General features: G+C 35.9%; 1 protein-coding gene across 2 annotated transcripts; it reads left to right on the forward strand.

Annotated features, from left to right (window-relative positions):
* Positions 1 to 10: 10 nt before the first annotated feature.
* Positions 11 to 17,039, forward strand: LOC110837267 (odorant receptor 13a). 2 transcript variants are annotated; one of them, XM_022079183.2, is made up of 6 exons: positions 11 to 6,397; positions 8,400 to 8,517; positions 9,415 to 9,532; positions 11,666 to 11,776; positions 12,427 to 12,582; positions 13,933 to 17,039. In XM_022079183.2, the coding sequence occupies exons 1-6, from the start codon at positions 5,494 to 5,496 to the stop codon at positions 13,996 to 13,998; spliced, it is 1,473 nt and encodes a 490-aa protein (XP_021934875.2). In that variant the 5' UTR covers positions 11 to 5,493; the 3' UTR covers positions 13,999 to 17,039. The 2 variants fall into 2 exon arrangements, with proteins under 2 accessions (XP_021934875.2, XP_021934876.2); XM_022079184.2 differs by having other exon boundaries at positions 9,433 to 9,532.
* The last annotated feature ends 595 nt before the right edge of the window (positions 17,040 to 17,634 follow it).

Consider the following 17,634-nt stretch of genomic DNA (forward strand, 5'->3'; position numbering starts at 1 on the left):
GTGAAAACGTATGTATTAAAAAAGATAAATACATTAATATCTACTGCAAGGCTATTATGTGTTCTTGAATAAAAAGATCTGATACATGTAGGGTTTTTGACTTGCTGCTTGAACCTGAGAGGTCTGGCACCTTTCAAATACATTTTTATTCTTTTTGAATGTGGTGTTGGGAAGATGTTGCCTTACAGTGGCTTTGCTGAAATTATAAAGATTACTCATATAAACACATTAAAATAGCTGCCCTCATAGATTTACTGCTGATCCACTTATAGATATTTGATCTTATCTAATCACAAAATATGCTAATGCAGAATTGCAACAGTTTTTTTGTTGCAAGGTAAAGTGAAAAATCTGTGAGGTAATGCACCTTGCTTCTTGATATGATCTTGAATTAGTGGTGCAGTGGGTCACTACATTGGTGAGTCAGCCAGGTAATGCTCATTTGCCAAATGTATCTGCCTCTTGCCTGTAATAAAGTTGTACACCCCTTTATATTAGACTCTTTTAATTGGAACCAGTGAATGTCCTATAATTTTACATGTCCACAATACCTTATATCTTGGACACCCCTTTATCCTGGAACTTGAACACCTTTTGTTGTAAGTTGGACAGGTTCATGTACTTAACTTTGATGATTTTCAGGGAAACTTTTTCAGTTACATATTTTGTTATTTTGAGTTTCTGACTGATGAATGCCTTCTCTCTGGAGGATTATCTTATGGACATTGAACCCATCATTGGAATGCATTGCAAGTGTTTAACTATTCTCTGGCTGAACCCTTAACTGGACTACAGTACTGCAGAAGACAGTTTAAACTCCATCAGTACTGTGCTTGCATTTGAGTTCAGACTGTATTAACAAAATGGAATTTTCCGTTTTGTGATGGGGAGCGAAAATTGGTGGAATAAACTTTAGAAAATGTTATTGAGGCTGGGGTGTAATGTACAATGAATGGGAGTGGACTTCAAAATGTTATTATTATTATTGTTGCCATTAATTCTTAATTCAAGTAAGTCTACAGTAGTTAGTGTATGTAAGTAAATAGATTATATTGTCATTAGACCACAATCTGATTTTTCTCTCTATCTTGGACACCTCTGTAAGTTGGACACATTTTTGTGGAACCCCAAGTGCCCAACTTAGAGAGGTTTTACTACTGGGAAACATGGCTCACATTATTGCACACTTCACATAGTGACACATTTGCCAGTTTCTTTGTGCAGTCAACAATAGACAGTTCAAAATTCTTCTGGATGAAGTTAACTTGCAAAATTTCAAATTAGTAAATCCTAATAATGTTAGGCGGCTTAATCACGGTCATGTACCACACCACATTGTAGAATGTTTGCCTAAAATAGGATTTGTGGAAGTCAAGAAACAATATTGTTGTCCCCAACTATATGACCAGAGATGGTTGACAATGTTGATGTTCTTTGATGATTTCAATACCCATTTCATTGAACTCAATATAGAGCTTCATTGTTGTTGAAAAACAGTGAAAAGCATGTTAAATATTTTACATGCATATGAAAGAAAGCTTAGGATTTTCCAGTGCAATCTAAATTTGCACACAGTTGAATATTTCCCATTAATGAAATGTCACTTGGAAAGTACAAACTCATTTAACATTGGTAATGCTAAAGGAAATGGAACACTGCAACAGCTTAAAAAAAATATTTATATTTCATTCATCGCCCTGATGACGGAGGCAGTATGACCTCTGAAACGTTGGTTAACATCGACCAGACTACACAGCACAACAACCCAGAAGACGAAAATCTTCATTTATATTTCAGTTGTACAATTTAACAGCAGATTTATTCAATTCCAAATCTAGTCCAAACAGTGCTATTTATCGCAAACCACAGTACAGATGAATACAAAGAACTGGAGCTGCAATTGTTTTCTTGGATGGAATTGGATGATTTGGAGGTGCAAATGGCTGAATTTCAAGAACATTCAGTTTGGAAAAGCAGATTTACTGAGCTGAGGAAAGAGATTGAAATACTGGAGGATTATGTACACAAAGAAAGTTATGCAAGTACAGAAAATCTCATTTTAAATGTATGATAAACCTCATTAACTTGTATTAAAGCACTGGAAAGATTAGAATTTTTCCATACAATTATTCTCATGTAGAAATACACCATGTGAGACCTAAGAAGCAGTCTTGCAGATGAAATGAGTGTCTCTTGTTCTGCCCTCAAAACAACCATGTTTAAGAAATTTGAGAGAAGCGTAAAAGTACCAACAGAAAATATCTCATGAAGTCTCTTGGCATACTGCTAGACTACTAGGGCATCAAGATTGCTGGCCACTACTTCATATTGGTAAGTAAATCTCTGTGAAATTTTGGCACCAGGTTATAAAAAGATTTGCCACGACTGCCATGGAGACTGATTTATTTGGTTTGGTTTGTGAATAATCTACTCAAATATCATATTGAGTTTTTCATCACAAAAGAATCTGATGCACAATTAGAAGACATAACAGAATTGCATTAATTTTCCCAATCGCAGTGATTTATTACTAATTTCACTGAAGTTGAATGAGAAGCTTGTTTATTTATATTTGAATACCGTTATTTCTGCATGCGTAGCATATCCGTAATTTTTCTTTAATATCTTATGAGGAAGTATTAAAATCCAGAAAGCATTTATTTTAAACACTGCATATATGTGTAGCATTTTACATATAATTTATATGTATTTAACCTTTTAACTACTTTACTGTATTTACCACACAGTCATATTGGTGGTGTTATTTTAACACTCTTGTCATGGTTGTGTGATATGTTACTTTTATTATTATAAATTGGGATGAGGGTACGGAGGATTGCTGCTAATGGTCAAAACATATATTAATATTTGTATTATTGAGATTAATAAATAATTAATGTTAAGAAGAATATGAAGTATGTTATTGTTTGCGTGTTGACAGTCTGAAGTTAGAGAGTTTAGCAATAATTGCAACAGGATGATTGGTTATAAATTATATTTCTGTATATAAAAATACTCTCTCTCTCTCTCTGAATGCTTTGGAATGCTGGGAATTTATGTCCGTTAGACTTGAACATTTTCTGTTTATGACTTAGCAGTTACAAACAACAGCAGTGGTGGTGATGATGATGTCTGCAGTCAAGTTTTCATTTTGCCAGGAAATATAAAACAGTTACAAATAGAATATTATGAACAATTTACTGAATACTACCCACAGGACATTTATCAGCTACTCTGGTCTATTAATAGACTACCAAAGAAGTTAAAAAGGAATAAAACAGAAAAGAATGCAAAGTAAGGCTGACAATGTACATTACATAATAGTAGTTCAGTACAGGAACTTCTGTCTGGTTGTATGTGTCGCTGTTGGATGGTAGTACTAATGCAATGTTTTTGTTTCAAAATAAGAACATACCTGTACAGTTAAATAAACATGAAAAAAAGTAAGATTTATTGTAATGTAAATTTTAATGCATTTACATTTATACTCTCCTTCATTGTCATATAGAACATCAAATCTCAGACATTCTGCTGATTAATATATATTACAGTTCCATTATCTACCCTTATTTTGAAATGTAATGACCACCAGTGAATGAGAAAAAACATCTGTTACATTACAGGTCTCCAGCAATTATTTGACATGTAAAAGAACATATAATGATAGCTTTTAGTACAGCATATTCCCATAACTGAAAGGAATTAGCATTAATAGTTGACAATCACACATTACAGAATTACAAATCCCCTATTTAATAAATTTAATATTCATGTTGGCACTTAAAAGTTTGTACTCCTTCCCTAGTATTTTCAGGCTGATTAAGTCAAGAAGAATGAAATGGGCGGGACATGTGGCATGCATGGATGGGGCAATTGTATTGATTGGGAAGCCTGAGGGGAAGAGACCTCTGGGGAGACCTAGACGTAGATGGGAGGATAATCTCAGGTGGGATCTACGGGAGATAGGAGTTGAAGGAGACTGGATTTTGTTGGCCCAGGACAGGGTCTGGTGGAGGGCTTTGGTTAGTTCAGTGATGAACCTTCGGATTCTGTAAACCATGTAGTTAGTTGGCAGTTTTGTGAAGGCCTTGTTACTGAATAAAATTTGTTCGTTTTTTCATAAAATGAGCCATTTTGAAGTATTTGAACAAAATTTAATTTAAATCAATTTTAAAATTATTTCATAAAGTATTGACAAAATTTAAATATGTTTTGATCAGAAGTTGAGGATATGAGATAATTTATGTTGTATTAAGTGATTAATAACGATTCAAATCTGAAAAATTCCTTTCTCTTTATTCACAATACATCATGCCCTGCAAAATGGCAACAAGCTTCTAGCTGTCTTTTGATATAAAATTATAGAACACATCCAGTGAGGCAAGACCACCTAACACTAAACACCATGGTCAAGTGGTTAGCACTCCTGCTTTATGTTCGGGAGGTCCTAGGATCAAATCTCAGCCCGTGGCCGGAGGTATTTCGTGGTGTTCCACAGTTCTTCCAGGCAAATGTCATTATTCACTATCATCCTCTCATTTGATGCAATCTGAGCTACTGAAAAAGTTTTCTTAAATGAGAGAACAAGAAGACTACATCCAGTGGTGTTCATTAAAGTTTTCTTCAGTTCTTGCATAAAAATGGCAGTATATGGATCATGACTGCTTGTTGCTGAGTCATTTCTAACGTACCATTGCAATAGAAATATTCTCATATAATTTTTTATTCCTTAAGAAGAAATGGCAACTCTTTCCAGGACCTGCTGAAAATAAGATCAGGTTAACCTTTACAGTTAATTTTCTACAAATGAACACAAATAATTAAATATAACAAATTTATATCAAATTCAGGAAGCCAATTTTTGAAGCATGGAAAGTAATTATAGACCCACTGAATTAATTATGTAGTTCAGTAGATGGGAGATCTCACTGAAAGAAATTTAAATTGCAAGGTACCTTGGTCTTTTAATTCCTTGAACGTCTGTGGGACATCGTACTTGATTAAGGTGTGTGAAAGTGACATATGGGATATTAAGTTGTAAAATTTTACACTGAATTTAATTATAAATTATTTAAATCACCTGATTATGTACTTGTGTTCTACAAGATCATTGCAGGTTAAGGTCATGACTTTTTTTTAACCTTTATCGAATGAGAATAGAAGATTTAAACCCTATACTATTGGGGTTTCTAGCCAGAATTTAACCCTGAGGTTAAAAATTTAGTAGGATGCTAGTGACATGTGGTGAGCTAGACTACTTATAAGATGTGACACACAGTCAATGAAGGTTAAATTAGAATATTGCAGCTTCTGCAAGAGAAAGTTGTGGTATTTGCTTTCCTTACTGGACATTTGACATCAGTGTCTAAAAATCTGAGTGTTTGTGCACATATAGTTGAATTATTTTTAATGTGCAAGATTGGTTTGGTCTGATAGGTCTTTGTAATAAAAGGAACACTTTAAAACATAGAACTAATACATTTAGATTTAAATATGAAGCTAATGTCACCAAGAATGAAAAAAATTCTCGGTGTAGAGGAACATCGTGAAGCCAAGGAATTGCTCGAATTCAACCTCCGAACTCTTCGTATATTGGGGCTCTGGAAATGGGATGTACCTCACTGGAGATATCATAAAGCATTTGCATTTTTAGCTATCATAGCACTGATTCTGTTTAACATAACACAAATTTGTGATGTCTATATTCACATAAATAGCATAGAACACATAACAAAATTACTTTTATCTATTGTATTCAGTAGCCTTGTTGCATTTAAGAACTGTTACTTACTTCTTAGAAGTGATGATGCCTCTGAACTTATTGATCAACTACAAAACAAATTTTTCACAAGTGGGCGACGGCCAACACCGCAGCAGACAATAATCCTGAATAGATATGCAGCAAGAGCGAAGCTGTATACTATCATAAGAACCAGTTTGGCACTCTGTACAGCTACACTTTGGATTTTATCTCCCATTAAAGAAATGTTGTTGGAATATGCTGAAGAGTTGCATACTCGTCAGTATGGTGATGATGTGAAGTCTAACAGCAGTAAAATGTCTATTCTGAAATTACCATTTGTTGCATACTATCCATTTGATGTAGAAAACAACTTTCTGTATTTCATTCTTACATATATCTATCAGGCATTTTGTGGTCTTGCTGTCTTTATTTCATTACCGACTTGGGATATGTTGTTTGTTTCTGTATTTATTCATACTTCTGGACATTTCAAAGCACTGCAACATGTTCTGATCCACTTGCGTGAAGATGCTGGAGAAGCGCTGGAAGTGGATGGGAATCAACTTGATCAAGACGTGCGGGTGTCTGAACACACCGTTAGTGATGGCAACAAGTTCTGGACAGCGGCATTCCATTTGAAAGAAAATTACGATGGTAATTAATTAGTAATATACATTTTAGAGTAACTCAATAACAGTGAGATGATAAACACAAGACAAGGGAATGTTTACAAAATTAATAGTAAACGTTTTGTGGATATATCATACAAAGGGGAAAGTGAACCACTTTTTTCATATTTCTGATAAGTAATTTCACCAAAAAGGATGATAAAATTATCTTGACATTTATAATATTTCTTTTACATACTATGCAGTGAAAGAAGACAACAGTGCATTTGAAAACAATTTAAGAAAGTGTTAAATTGCGATCTGCTTTACCCCGCAGTACAGAGTCAAATGGTTCACCCACACTTTTGGATGAGAAAACACTTTGTTCCAGTCCAGGAGTGTAATGGATCAGTCAGATTAATTTTTAAAATGTTTATTAAGTGTAAGCAGCTTGCGTAAAAAGTAACCCAGTTATGAAATTGGACATACCATTAAAGTAATTTTTTATTACCTTCCTAGTCACAGCAGCCTTGCATTTCTTTATGTCTTCAGAGAATTTATCCTGACACATTTTAACATTTTTACACATCTCTGAAGGGAACTTCTTACCCAGATTCCATATATTTCACTTATGCTATAGAAATACCCATTCAGGACATTTTGGAAATCCTAAGACCAGGCTCTGTTCTTTCTCAGATAGTGCTGCCCCCCCCCCCCCCCCACCTATATTTGGCCAAATTGCCTTTTCTAATCTATTGATTTACTATAGTAGGCTACACATTACAGCAAATTCCTCACAAACTTGTTGAAGTGACATTCCCATACTTAACTTCAGTGCAAATATAGTGGATTCCACTTAATTGGGACACATCGGGACTAGAACACTTTGCACCGAAAATGTGAAGTTCCACGTAGAGAGTTAAAAAGGTTTGTTCTTTAAGATTTGTCCCAAATAAACTGCTGCCCCGATTAACCGATGGCCCAGTTAACTTGAATCTGCCGTATTCCTCATTACAATTCTTGTTTGCCTTTGGTTCTATCTTCTTCTGGTATGCTTCTGTGGTATGATGCACTCCACCCTATGAAACTATTACTTTTATTGTTTCATTGCATAAAGGGACAGAAATATAACCCATAATTGTCAGGCCCAGAAGTATCACTAAAATGTTGCAGTACGACATAACATTATTTAATTCGTGTTCACCAACTGTTTTTACGGGTGTCTCAAAAGATAATACACAACAGCAAGTTTGGTTTTTGCTTGTCAGTGAGGCCTTCTAATTGAATACAGTTTATCTTTGGTCATAAAGTACTTTTTATGTGGCACGAAGCCTGTCATTACATTATGTTACTGCAAAACCTAAATATTTTGAGTGGCATATACTCCACGGTAAATACTTAATACAGATATTGTTTTGAAAGTCTTTACTTGAATACAATAGCTAATTTCCCCATAGTCTTGTAAGCCATCTTGACTAGAACTGAACCATGTGTATACATCACCTGAACAGTAATCAGACTTTTAATGGGAAGCAAAATTAGGTAAGTACAATTACTCAGCGATGGCTCAGTGTATGATAATAGATATTGCCAGCCATGTTGTAGCATCAAGTAGGAGCTTTGTATATTATGAAAGACAGTTAAATGTGATGTATGAGATTACAGAACTGAGAAACCCTCTTTTAAATCTTAATGTCTTTAATTAAAATATATAATAAAATTCAGGTCAATACACAAAACATTATTTGGATGTTAAAATTTAAAATTTATATGTTAAAATTTAAAATTTTAACATTTAAATTTTAAATTTTAACATCCAAATGAAGTTTTGTGTATTGACCTGAATTTTATTATATATTTTAATCAAGAACACAAACATGACGCATGTAAACCTTAAACTTAATGTCTTTGTTGAGTGTCCATCCACATGCTAAGCAGTAGATCGTATCTGCAACCTGTTTCCATTATGTGATCTCAAAAGGTATCAGTTCTGTACTCTAGAATGTTTTTCTTCCATATTAACTTTGTAAATTGTAATAATTCTGCAGGTAAAGGAAGTAGAAATGATGGAAGAGAAATGCAGTCTGCGTCAATGGAACAGAAGTTAGACAGACCGATGCAACACATCCTGAAGAATTGCATTCAGCATCACCAAGTCATTTTGAGGTGAGGCTGGACCAAGAACTATAGCGTGTCTGTTAATTACGATGGATTTTTGCTGATATCACGACAGAATTGTAACATAATAATGAGATAATGCAGATCGCCCAAATAAAAGTCCAGGCCACAAGTTAGATACATGGCCACATTCTATCTTTTATTAAATTGTTACAGAAATATGTTTTCTGACAAGTGCAACCTAAACAAAATTTATGCGAGTAACACATATCTAATTCATAAATATTCAGGACTGTTACTATGTCTTACCAACTTATGAATCATTTGATGTCTCAATATAATGAATCATAACATTATTTGAACTTTACATGCAGACATTTTATTTTTTATTTTTAAAAGTAACGATTCTGTAGGTCCTTTTAAAGCAGATAATCTCTTGCTGAGTAACAAAAAACGTTTCAAAGAAGATCCTGTACTTAGGAATTGATTGGTTTTAGTCATTTGTTAATTTGAAGATATCCGTCTTCTGGGTTATTGCGCTGTGTAGTCTGGTCGATGTTAACCAACGTTTCAGAGGTCATACTGCCTCCGTCATCAGGGCAATATGACCTCTGAAACGTTGGTTAACATCGACCAGACTACACAGCGCAATAACCCAGAAGACGGATATCTTCATACTCACCGCTGTGAGAACCTCAAGTCTTACATTTGTTAATTTCTTGGTTGATTAGTTTCTACAAGCCAGATATTAAAAAAAAATCAGGTGTTAAGAGTTTAGAATTGCAGGTAAACAACCATTTCTTAATTTGTTTTTTGCAATATTCTCATTTTTATTTTATTTTTTTCATTTTGAGAGATTATAATATGTATATTTTTGGAATTCGAATGCTGTTTGTGACATGCCTGGTATCGGCCACCACTGATGCAGATTACACTGTAATGTAGTCTATTAATATGTTACAGCTTTGTGAAGAAGTTGGAAGCTTTTTTAAAACCAGTCATGCTGATGCAGCTTCTTGGTAGCGTGATTGCCTACTGTGTGTTAGGCTTTCAAATGTCAGTGGTGAGTTAATGGTTGATTCCAAATATACCAGGGTAGCAATCTTTCTTCACTATTTTATATTTATAATTGGTTTACATGTTTATTTATTATAGACAGACTGTTGAAGGGTGTACCATAGCTATGGCGGTTAGACATCGTCTTTTTATGGCACGGGCTTCGGTTCAGAACCAGGTAGTCCATCAGGGATTTTTTGAGTATGAAAGTTGTCATGAACATTACAGCACCAACTGTACACAGAAAATCTGATTACTGAAGTTTTACAGAAGCAGATGCCATTGTTCATGAGTTGAGATAGCCCGATCAGTGAAGTAACTGGCTATGGGCAGAATGACAGATTTTAATTCCTGGTATGGCAGGAAGTTTTCTTGTATTGTTTGTAGGGTTTATCCATTGGTTAATGGAAGCCCTTTCCCTGGTGGTGTAGTGGTCGAAATGTGAAGCTGACCACTCGCAGCTAATGCCAAGTCAGAAGCTTGACCTACATTACCTCCATATACCTTCAGGCTGTTAGTATTAAAAATATATTAAAATTAACCGTCAATCACAAATATAATATTATTAAAAGATGAAAATATCATTTTACGTTCCCTATCGAGTACTCGATTTACATGTGGAACTTACACGACATGTTTCTGCTATATATAGCCATGATCAGGTGTTATGTATTAAAACTTTTCACTAAATTACTGATTTTTTATTGATTTTAGTCTTCATTTTTCTTATGATGTTCTTGTCCTTTATATTGTTTCTTCATTCGTTGTGGTATCACAGGTCACTAATATCGAGTACTCGAACGTAAAATGATATTTTAATCTTTTAATAATATTATATTGTGATTGACGGTTAATTTTAATATATTTTTAATACTATATAAATCACAATATGACGCATCTACAATACCTTCAGGCTGTTCTTAGGCAGGGGGGAAACATTAATTCTATTTGCCATTACTATTACTTCCATCAATGTTAGAATCAGACAGGCTGATTCAGCAGATACTTGAAAACAGACATTATTTAATTCTATGTATTTAGATATACAGAGAAGTCAAATTTTAAGGTTTGTAAAATGTTACTGTTGTGATATAGAACAAAGTTAATGACATTGTGAGAGAGGTATGGATATGGCCAAACTATTTGCTGTGTGAGCAGTTTGTAACAGTTGTGGGTGAAGTATTGGCCACACCATTCTGAAAACACTTGGCATGTTTCATTTCTGGATTGCAGTTAGGTCTGTAGTATGAGTTACAGGAACATTCTGTTTGTATTTTAAAATTTTGTTTTATTGACAAAAGAATTCAAGTGGTTCACTTCTTGAGGTAAAATTAATTTTGAATGATAAGTAGAATCAATTTCCTAGAATTGTAACCTCTCACTCACATACAAGAAGTTTTGATCTAATAAAAGCGTCCCGACCGTCTCCGGTCGGGACTCGGTTGCATGTATTAGCTCTAGAATTACCACAGTTATCCAAGTAACTGTCCACCATCTAAGGAACCATAACTGATTTAATGAGCCATTCGCGGTTTCACCTTAATTTGGCTTGCACTGAGACATGCATGGCTTAATCTTTGAGACAAGCATATATTTATTTAGAGTCACCAAGGCAAACGGCCGCGTGAGCGACCGATTGGTTTTGATCTAATAAAAGCGTCCCGACCGTCTGCGGTCGGGACTCGGTTGCATGTTGTTTACCAATATTTATAGAAATCTTAAGCTTTAGTGGAAGTAATCCAATTATAACACATCAGTATGGCTACCACCAGTGATGCGGCAGGCATCCCAGCAGTAATCAGTCTATTGTTAAACCCTCTGCAACATGAAAGTTCATTGCTGTGAGGTCTGGTTACAAAATTGGAGCACCTCACCCCAACCATCAGTCTGGGAACTGGAGTTTAAAAAATTCACACACTGTGCCGTATCTGAACAGATGTAAGCTTCCATTTTTGTTTTCGCTGTGGGAATGCTAGAGGTGGCAAAGTTTGGTATTGACAACTTATACAAGGGAAACTTTGGGTTTGAATATATCTATTTTCACTGTTCCACGTGCATCTTGACTTTGGCTAACACAGTCACAGGATTCCAAAAGTGTGTAGGTACCTTTGACTTTGTGAAATTACGCTGTACATTTCAGATTCCGATTCATGCCGAGGGTACTAAGTTTGTGACGTTATGCGGCTCGTTTGTATCAGCTCTCCTCGAGCAAGGAATGTTTTATTGGTTTGGAGGGGAACTGTTGGAAGCGGTAAGAATATTTTGTGTGAGTCTGGTTCTCAGTTGCAGCCACCAATAATTTTCATGATGAATACAGAAATGTCATACATAACTGGATTTTGGGCACTGTCACATTTTTCTCCAGTCTTGTTTTGAGCATATTCTGAGAATATTCATTATCAGTCCCTTAAATTTTTACATGCATTATTTCTATATATTTTGGAAACCCATATTTAGATACTGAAAACTGATTGTGACCTCGGCAAAGAATATTGGATTATCAGTATCATGATATTAAATACTGTTTTTCTTAATCTTCATCTTGTATTAGGCTGTTTGGCCTATTCTGTTGTCCAGTATGATTCTTAAAATTTCTTTCTTCTTTAGAGTTTTCAAAATATATGTAATAAAACTGGTCTCTCCATTGCATCCATGAATGATACAGATGTCATCACAAATTTTAATTCTTGGGATACAGGCATTTTCTTTTTTTATAACAGAAATTTTTTATGTCCCGTATCAGAATTTTTAGATTGGTTGTCCTTGTACAGAGTTTAGTTTTGTAATATGTTAACCCATTTTGCTTTTGTTTGTTTGGTGTGTCTGAGTTAAATGAAAATGTGTTTCTTAATTTGTATTATATATTACTGCCCTCTGCTTTACATCACATTTATATTACAGAGTTCTGAGACTTTAAATGCTGCGTATCACTGTGAGTGGTACACTACAAATATCAAATTCAGGAAACACCTGCATATATTAATGGAAAGAGCCAAGAGACAAGTGAAGCTCACAGCTGGAGGTTTCTCAACCTTGACTCTTGAAAATTTTACAAAAGTAAGTAAAATGGAAATAGCTGGAATAGCTTGTCAGTAATGGATTGTGGGCTGGTGGGAACAAAATTTTCTTTGCCACCAATTTTGGGACCTACTCATCCTCCAGTCCAATTGGTGCTGGGAAGTAAAGTGGACAAACTGTGAAGCTGACCACACGCCTGCAACCAATACTGAGATTAATAATGAGTGAAGACAGTCATCTTTACTGTTCATAATATGTGATATTATTATTATTAAGTGTTCTGTCTTACGACAGGTCCATTGCTCTGCCCAAAAAGAGCTCTCCAGTTGTCCCTATTCTCAGCTTCTCGCTTTAATTCCTGGAACGTCATCTTCTTTCCTTGTTTAAGGTCGTCGGTTAGCTGTATCAATCTTCTTCCTAGTCCTCTCTTTCCTTCAACCTGGCCTTCGATGATATCACTCATTAATCCATTCCTTCTCATAATATGTCCCAGCCAGTTAGCTTTCCTTCGTGTAATCGCCTGCAGAATGTTTCTTTGCTCGTTGACTCTCCTCAATACTTCTTCGTTGGTCACTCGATCCGTCCACCTGATCTTCCCTATTCTTCTCCAACACCACATTTCAAAACTCTCCAGGTATTTCTGTTCCTTCTTCATCTCCAAGCCCAACTTGCTAGTGAGAAGTATCCTCTTCTTGACGAAAGCTGCCTTGGCCATGGCTATCCTTGCTTTTACTTCCTTGGTGCACAGAGCGTCTGTCGTGACTATGCTTCCCAAGTACTTGAAATGCTCCACATTCTCCATCTGTTGGTTTCCAATCACAACGTTCAATGGTTCTGCTCTCGGTGCTATCCTCATTACCTTTGATTTTTCAATGTTGATTTCCATTCCATACTCAATATGTGATATAGGCAAAATAAATTTCTCTTCAGGGTTTTCTCTGCAAGTCAGTGACGTGCCATTTAGAAACTATTTGTCACCGTAAACTTAAGGACATCCCTGTGACAATTTTTGGAATTAAATATAGATAATTTTCCAAGGGCTGTCTCTGCGCAAGAAACATATTTTGTATTTGCCGTTTTTTTCTACAATGGGCTATTTGGGAGAAGCAGGGTACGATGGATGGCCGACTATTTACATATATTGGTAGTAGGAAAAAACATGCTGTTTATCAAGAGGCAAATAAATGTATGAATTTATGAACTGCATCTGAAATCATTCAAATTCTCTTAATTGTTTAATTTTGTTTGGAGTTGAATTATTTGATATCTCCACTTTCAATAAAGAATATATGTATGGCCATGTTTAACAATGCATTTTTAACTCTTTTGTTAGGTTAAACAGGGATTAATTTCCATTTCCACTAATGCAATTCTTCATTTTATTTGCAGGTGATACAGTCGTCGTACCAGTACTTTGCTATGCTAAAGGCAGTGCATAATAAAGATACTGACTGATACTTGGAACGCAAAGTAATGACACAGTTATTTACAAGTTATTTAGTAATAGTTCTTCTGCTACAAGTCTTGCGGAGACAAATGAGTTTCAGACTGGAGACATTTTGGAGAGGAGAATTTCTTTTTGGTTTCTGGTAGAGTACCATCATAATATGTAACCAGAAACATATTATAATTGCTATTTTTCTTGTTCTAATTTCTTATTACGCGTTCATCATGTTCTGGCTTTTGCAAAGAACACCTAATGGGCTGGCCATGTCTGTCTGTCTGTTCATCTGATTAAACTGAAGAGCCACTGAATGGATTTTGATTAAATTTGGCATCGACATTATGCTATTGGAGTGTAGTCTAAAATTGTACTTTTCAGTCTGCTACAATCAGCAGTAGAAACATGGTAGAGGGCATTTTGTTGTTATTTGTTGAATGACAGTGACCTCAGATCATGTGGTGTAACAATGGCCTAAGGTTCGTGAATGAGTAAGATTTGAGGTTTTCATGTCAGCGAGACTGAAGATGGCCCTCTTCTGCATTTTACTCCATGTAGTCTGGTAGAAGTTTACCGACGTTTCAGAGGTCCTTGCTGCCATATCAGGGTGATGTTCTTTATACTATCAGGCTAGGTGGTGAGGAGAAATATCAAGACTGCTACTCAGCTCAGCTATGAGAAAAAGAGAAAAATTCTTGTGAGTGGAAAGTAAGCGTATTGACAAAATGTGTTTATGTTATTGTGTTTGAAATTCTGACACTTTTATAACACAGTGCAAAACTAAAAATCGACACTTTTCCATAACAAAAGCAACTGCATTTGGTTTTTACCTCAACACCAATGTCTGCGTTGTAATTTGCTTCTGAGGCGGAAATGGAGGAGTCGCTGTCATTGCTGACATTGATGTAATTGAAGAGAATGGACACATTTTACCACATAAGCTTATTATTTTTAAGCACCTTTTTAGGTTTTTTTAACCAGACTTTCATATTCATAGCTGTAACACAATCAAATGTGTTAGATCATATTTTGTTGTACACAAACTTTGACCCAATCCGCATGAGAGAGGAAGGCAACGTGCCAGCCCATCACTTTCAACTACTCTGTCACTATGTGGAAGCCCTGCTGTGCCTTGAGGGTTCAGCATTAAATTACTGCATTATATAACATTGTATTTTTTATGTTCTTCCCTTACAATTGTGGAATTTATTTTTATTGTAACCTACCTCCAGAATGTTAACAAATGTAACACCTAGCTTCCCCTTTGAAAACGTAGTTAGGAGAACATTTGAACATAAGAAAGAAAAAGTAACAGGTGGCTGGAGAAAGTTACATAATGAGGAGCTTCACATAATATTCCAAAGGTAATTAAATTAAAGAGGATAAGATGGGCAGGACATGTAGTATATATCAGAAATATGAGAACTGCATGCATGATTTTTGTCAGAAAACCACAAGGAATGTTTTATAAATATCAAGAGACTACAATGGGCAGGTCACCTGATTCAGATGGACGACATCCAAATTCCAAAGATGGCATTCAAAGGAAGTATTGGAAGAAGAAGACCAGTTGGAAGACCCAGGAACAGATGGGAGAATGCAGTTCAAACGGATGCCACACTGCTCCTGAGGATTAGAAATTGGAAGAAGGCAGCGGAGGATAGGACTGAATGGAAGAGGAGAATTGAGGAGGCCATGGACTGAATATGGACCGGAGAGCCTTATAGGAGAAGAACCACAAGGAATGGGGTCACATTGAAAATCTATGCATATGAAAATTTAAGTTGCATAAAGACAATTTCTTGCGCAGTTGAGGTACTTTAACTTTTCAAGGAATGAGAACTGAGGTCTTAATGGCAGTGAATATGTTCATGGTGATCTAGTTTGTGATGCCCTGTGAACTTATAGGTGGGTATGAGCATGTCAGAGGAACGTACTGCCTCCACCTTTACTGTGTGTTTTTCCAAACCACTGGTATCCACAGGGTGTCACAAAGCAGAAGATAACCATGTACTTTTTGAGGAAAGTCTACATTGTAAAGTGTGTTTTAACAAGGATATCAAGTAGGGAAACTTGTCTTCTTTTAGATTATAATTAATCTGTAGGGACAATCTTTGAGGTTTCAGATGAATGAATGCATGTATTTTGCTTTTAGTACTTTGATAATTGTTTATTAGCTGCCTTTTTTGGTGATTTTTTTCTGAGAAAATATAGATCTGTAATACCCATTGTCCCATATTTATCATAGCAAACTTTATTGCATATTTTGTTACAAACATTATGTCTGCATTCTCCAGTTAGTATTTTTATAGCATGTCATGTCACATCAGTTTAAGAATGTTTTATATAATAAAGACATACGCACAACCTGCTTTAAATAGGAATAGCAGATTTAAACCCGCTGTACTATCATGGTACTGGCTGGACTTCAGGATTTTAGCATATGCTATTGTGATACACATCTAGCTGGAATGTGGGTAAAGTATGGATGATGAAGTTAGAAGAGGCGACAAAATGCAAAGTGACAAGATATTCCCAGCGGTGCCCGAATTTATAACTTGTGTTGGGCAAGGCCGTGGTCTAGGCAACACGGAGTTTTCCTCCGTGGCATCCCAACAATTACTCCATTCACACACAGAAGAAGGCAATGGCAAACCACTTCTGGATCATCTGCCAAGAACGTATATGAACAGGTCCCAGTCCGAGAAAAGGATGGAAGGATCCTGTTCATATGGACCTGTCATCAGACAGAACACTAAATAAATAAGTCCTAAGCTATTTTTACTTTAAGTGGCTTATCTGTTTGGCAGGTAAATGTTCTCAACGAAGAAGCTTCCTACATTACAGTCATTACTTTGAATGTTATTATAATAACTGCACTCTGGTATAGATATGAGCTTTTACTTGATATTAATATTGGTGAGAACATCCATCAAGGTAAGCAATAAACACTGAATTTGTGCAAAATGAATATAAAACAATTCTTATCTAGGTTCAACTGAAAGTGGTAAACAGTAAATACAAGTTGAAATACAATTGTCTGTGAACAAACATACTTGATTCAACTTTTCTGTATCATCCGCTGTCAACAATTATAATTATCTGTGGATGTAACTTGTGTACACTAAGCACATTTTGCTGTTGAATCTTTTATTTTTATAAGGTACTGATTACACTAGTTCAGGTGCGTTGAAGTATTCACTTTTATAAGAGTACTGAGATCTGCGATATGAGCCGGGATAGCTCAGTCAGTACAGTGACTAGCTGCGGGCTTGACGACTGGGGTTCGATCCCCGACGGGGACAGAGGATTTTTCCTCTAGCCTCTGCGTCCAGACCGCCTCTGGATCCCACCCAGCCTCCTGTCCAATGGGTACTGGTGTCCTTTCCCAGGGGTAAAGCACGGCTGGGGCGTGATGCTGACCACCTCACCCCCATCTAGTGCCGAGGTCAAGAAAGAGAGCTGTACCTCCACTCCCCCCAAACGCCTACATGGCGTGTAGTGGGACAGCTTTACTTTACTTTTACTGAGATCTGCAATATCAGAGGCTCAACATTGGTGTGTTGTGAGCAAAATTTGAGAGGAGTTATAAAGCTGTTATTTTCGATTGAGCTAACGTCGCCGAAAACGTGTCGTCCCCAGTTTGAAGG

The sequence above is a fragment of the Zootermopsis nevadensis genome, unplaced genomic scaffold (assembly GCF_977971745.1).
Source record: "Zootermopsis nevadensis isolate Lab colony 2312 unplaced genomic scaffold, Znev_1.0 Znev_ptg000005l, whole genome shotgun sequence".
NCBI classification, from domain to species: Eukaryota; Metazoa; Arthropoda; class Insecta; order Blattodea; family Termopsidae; genus Zootermopsis; species Zootermopsis nevadensis.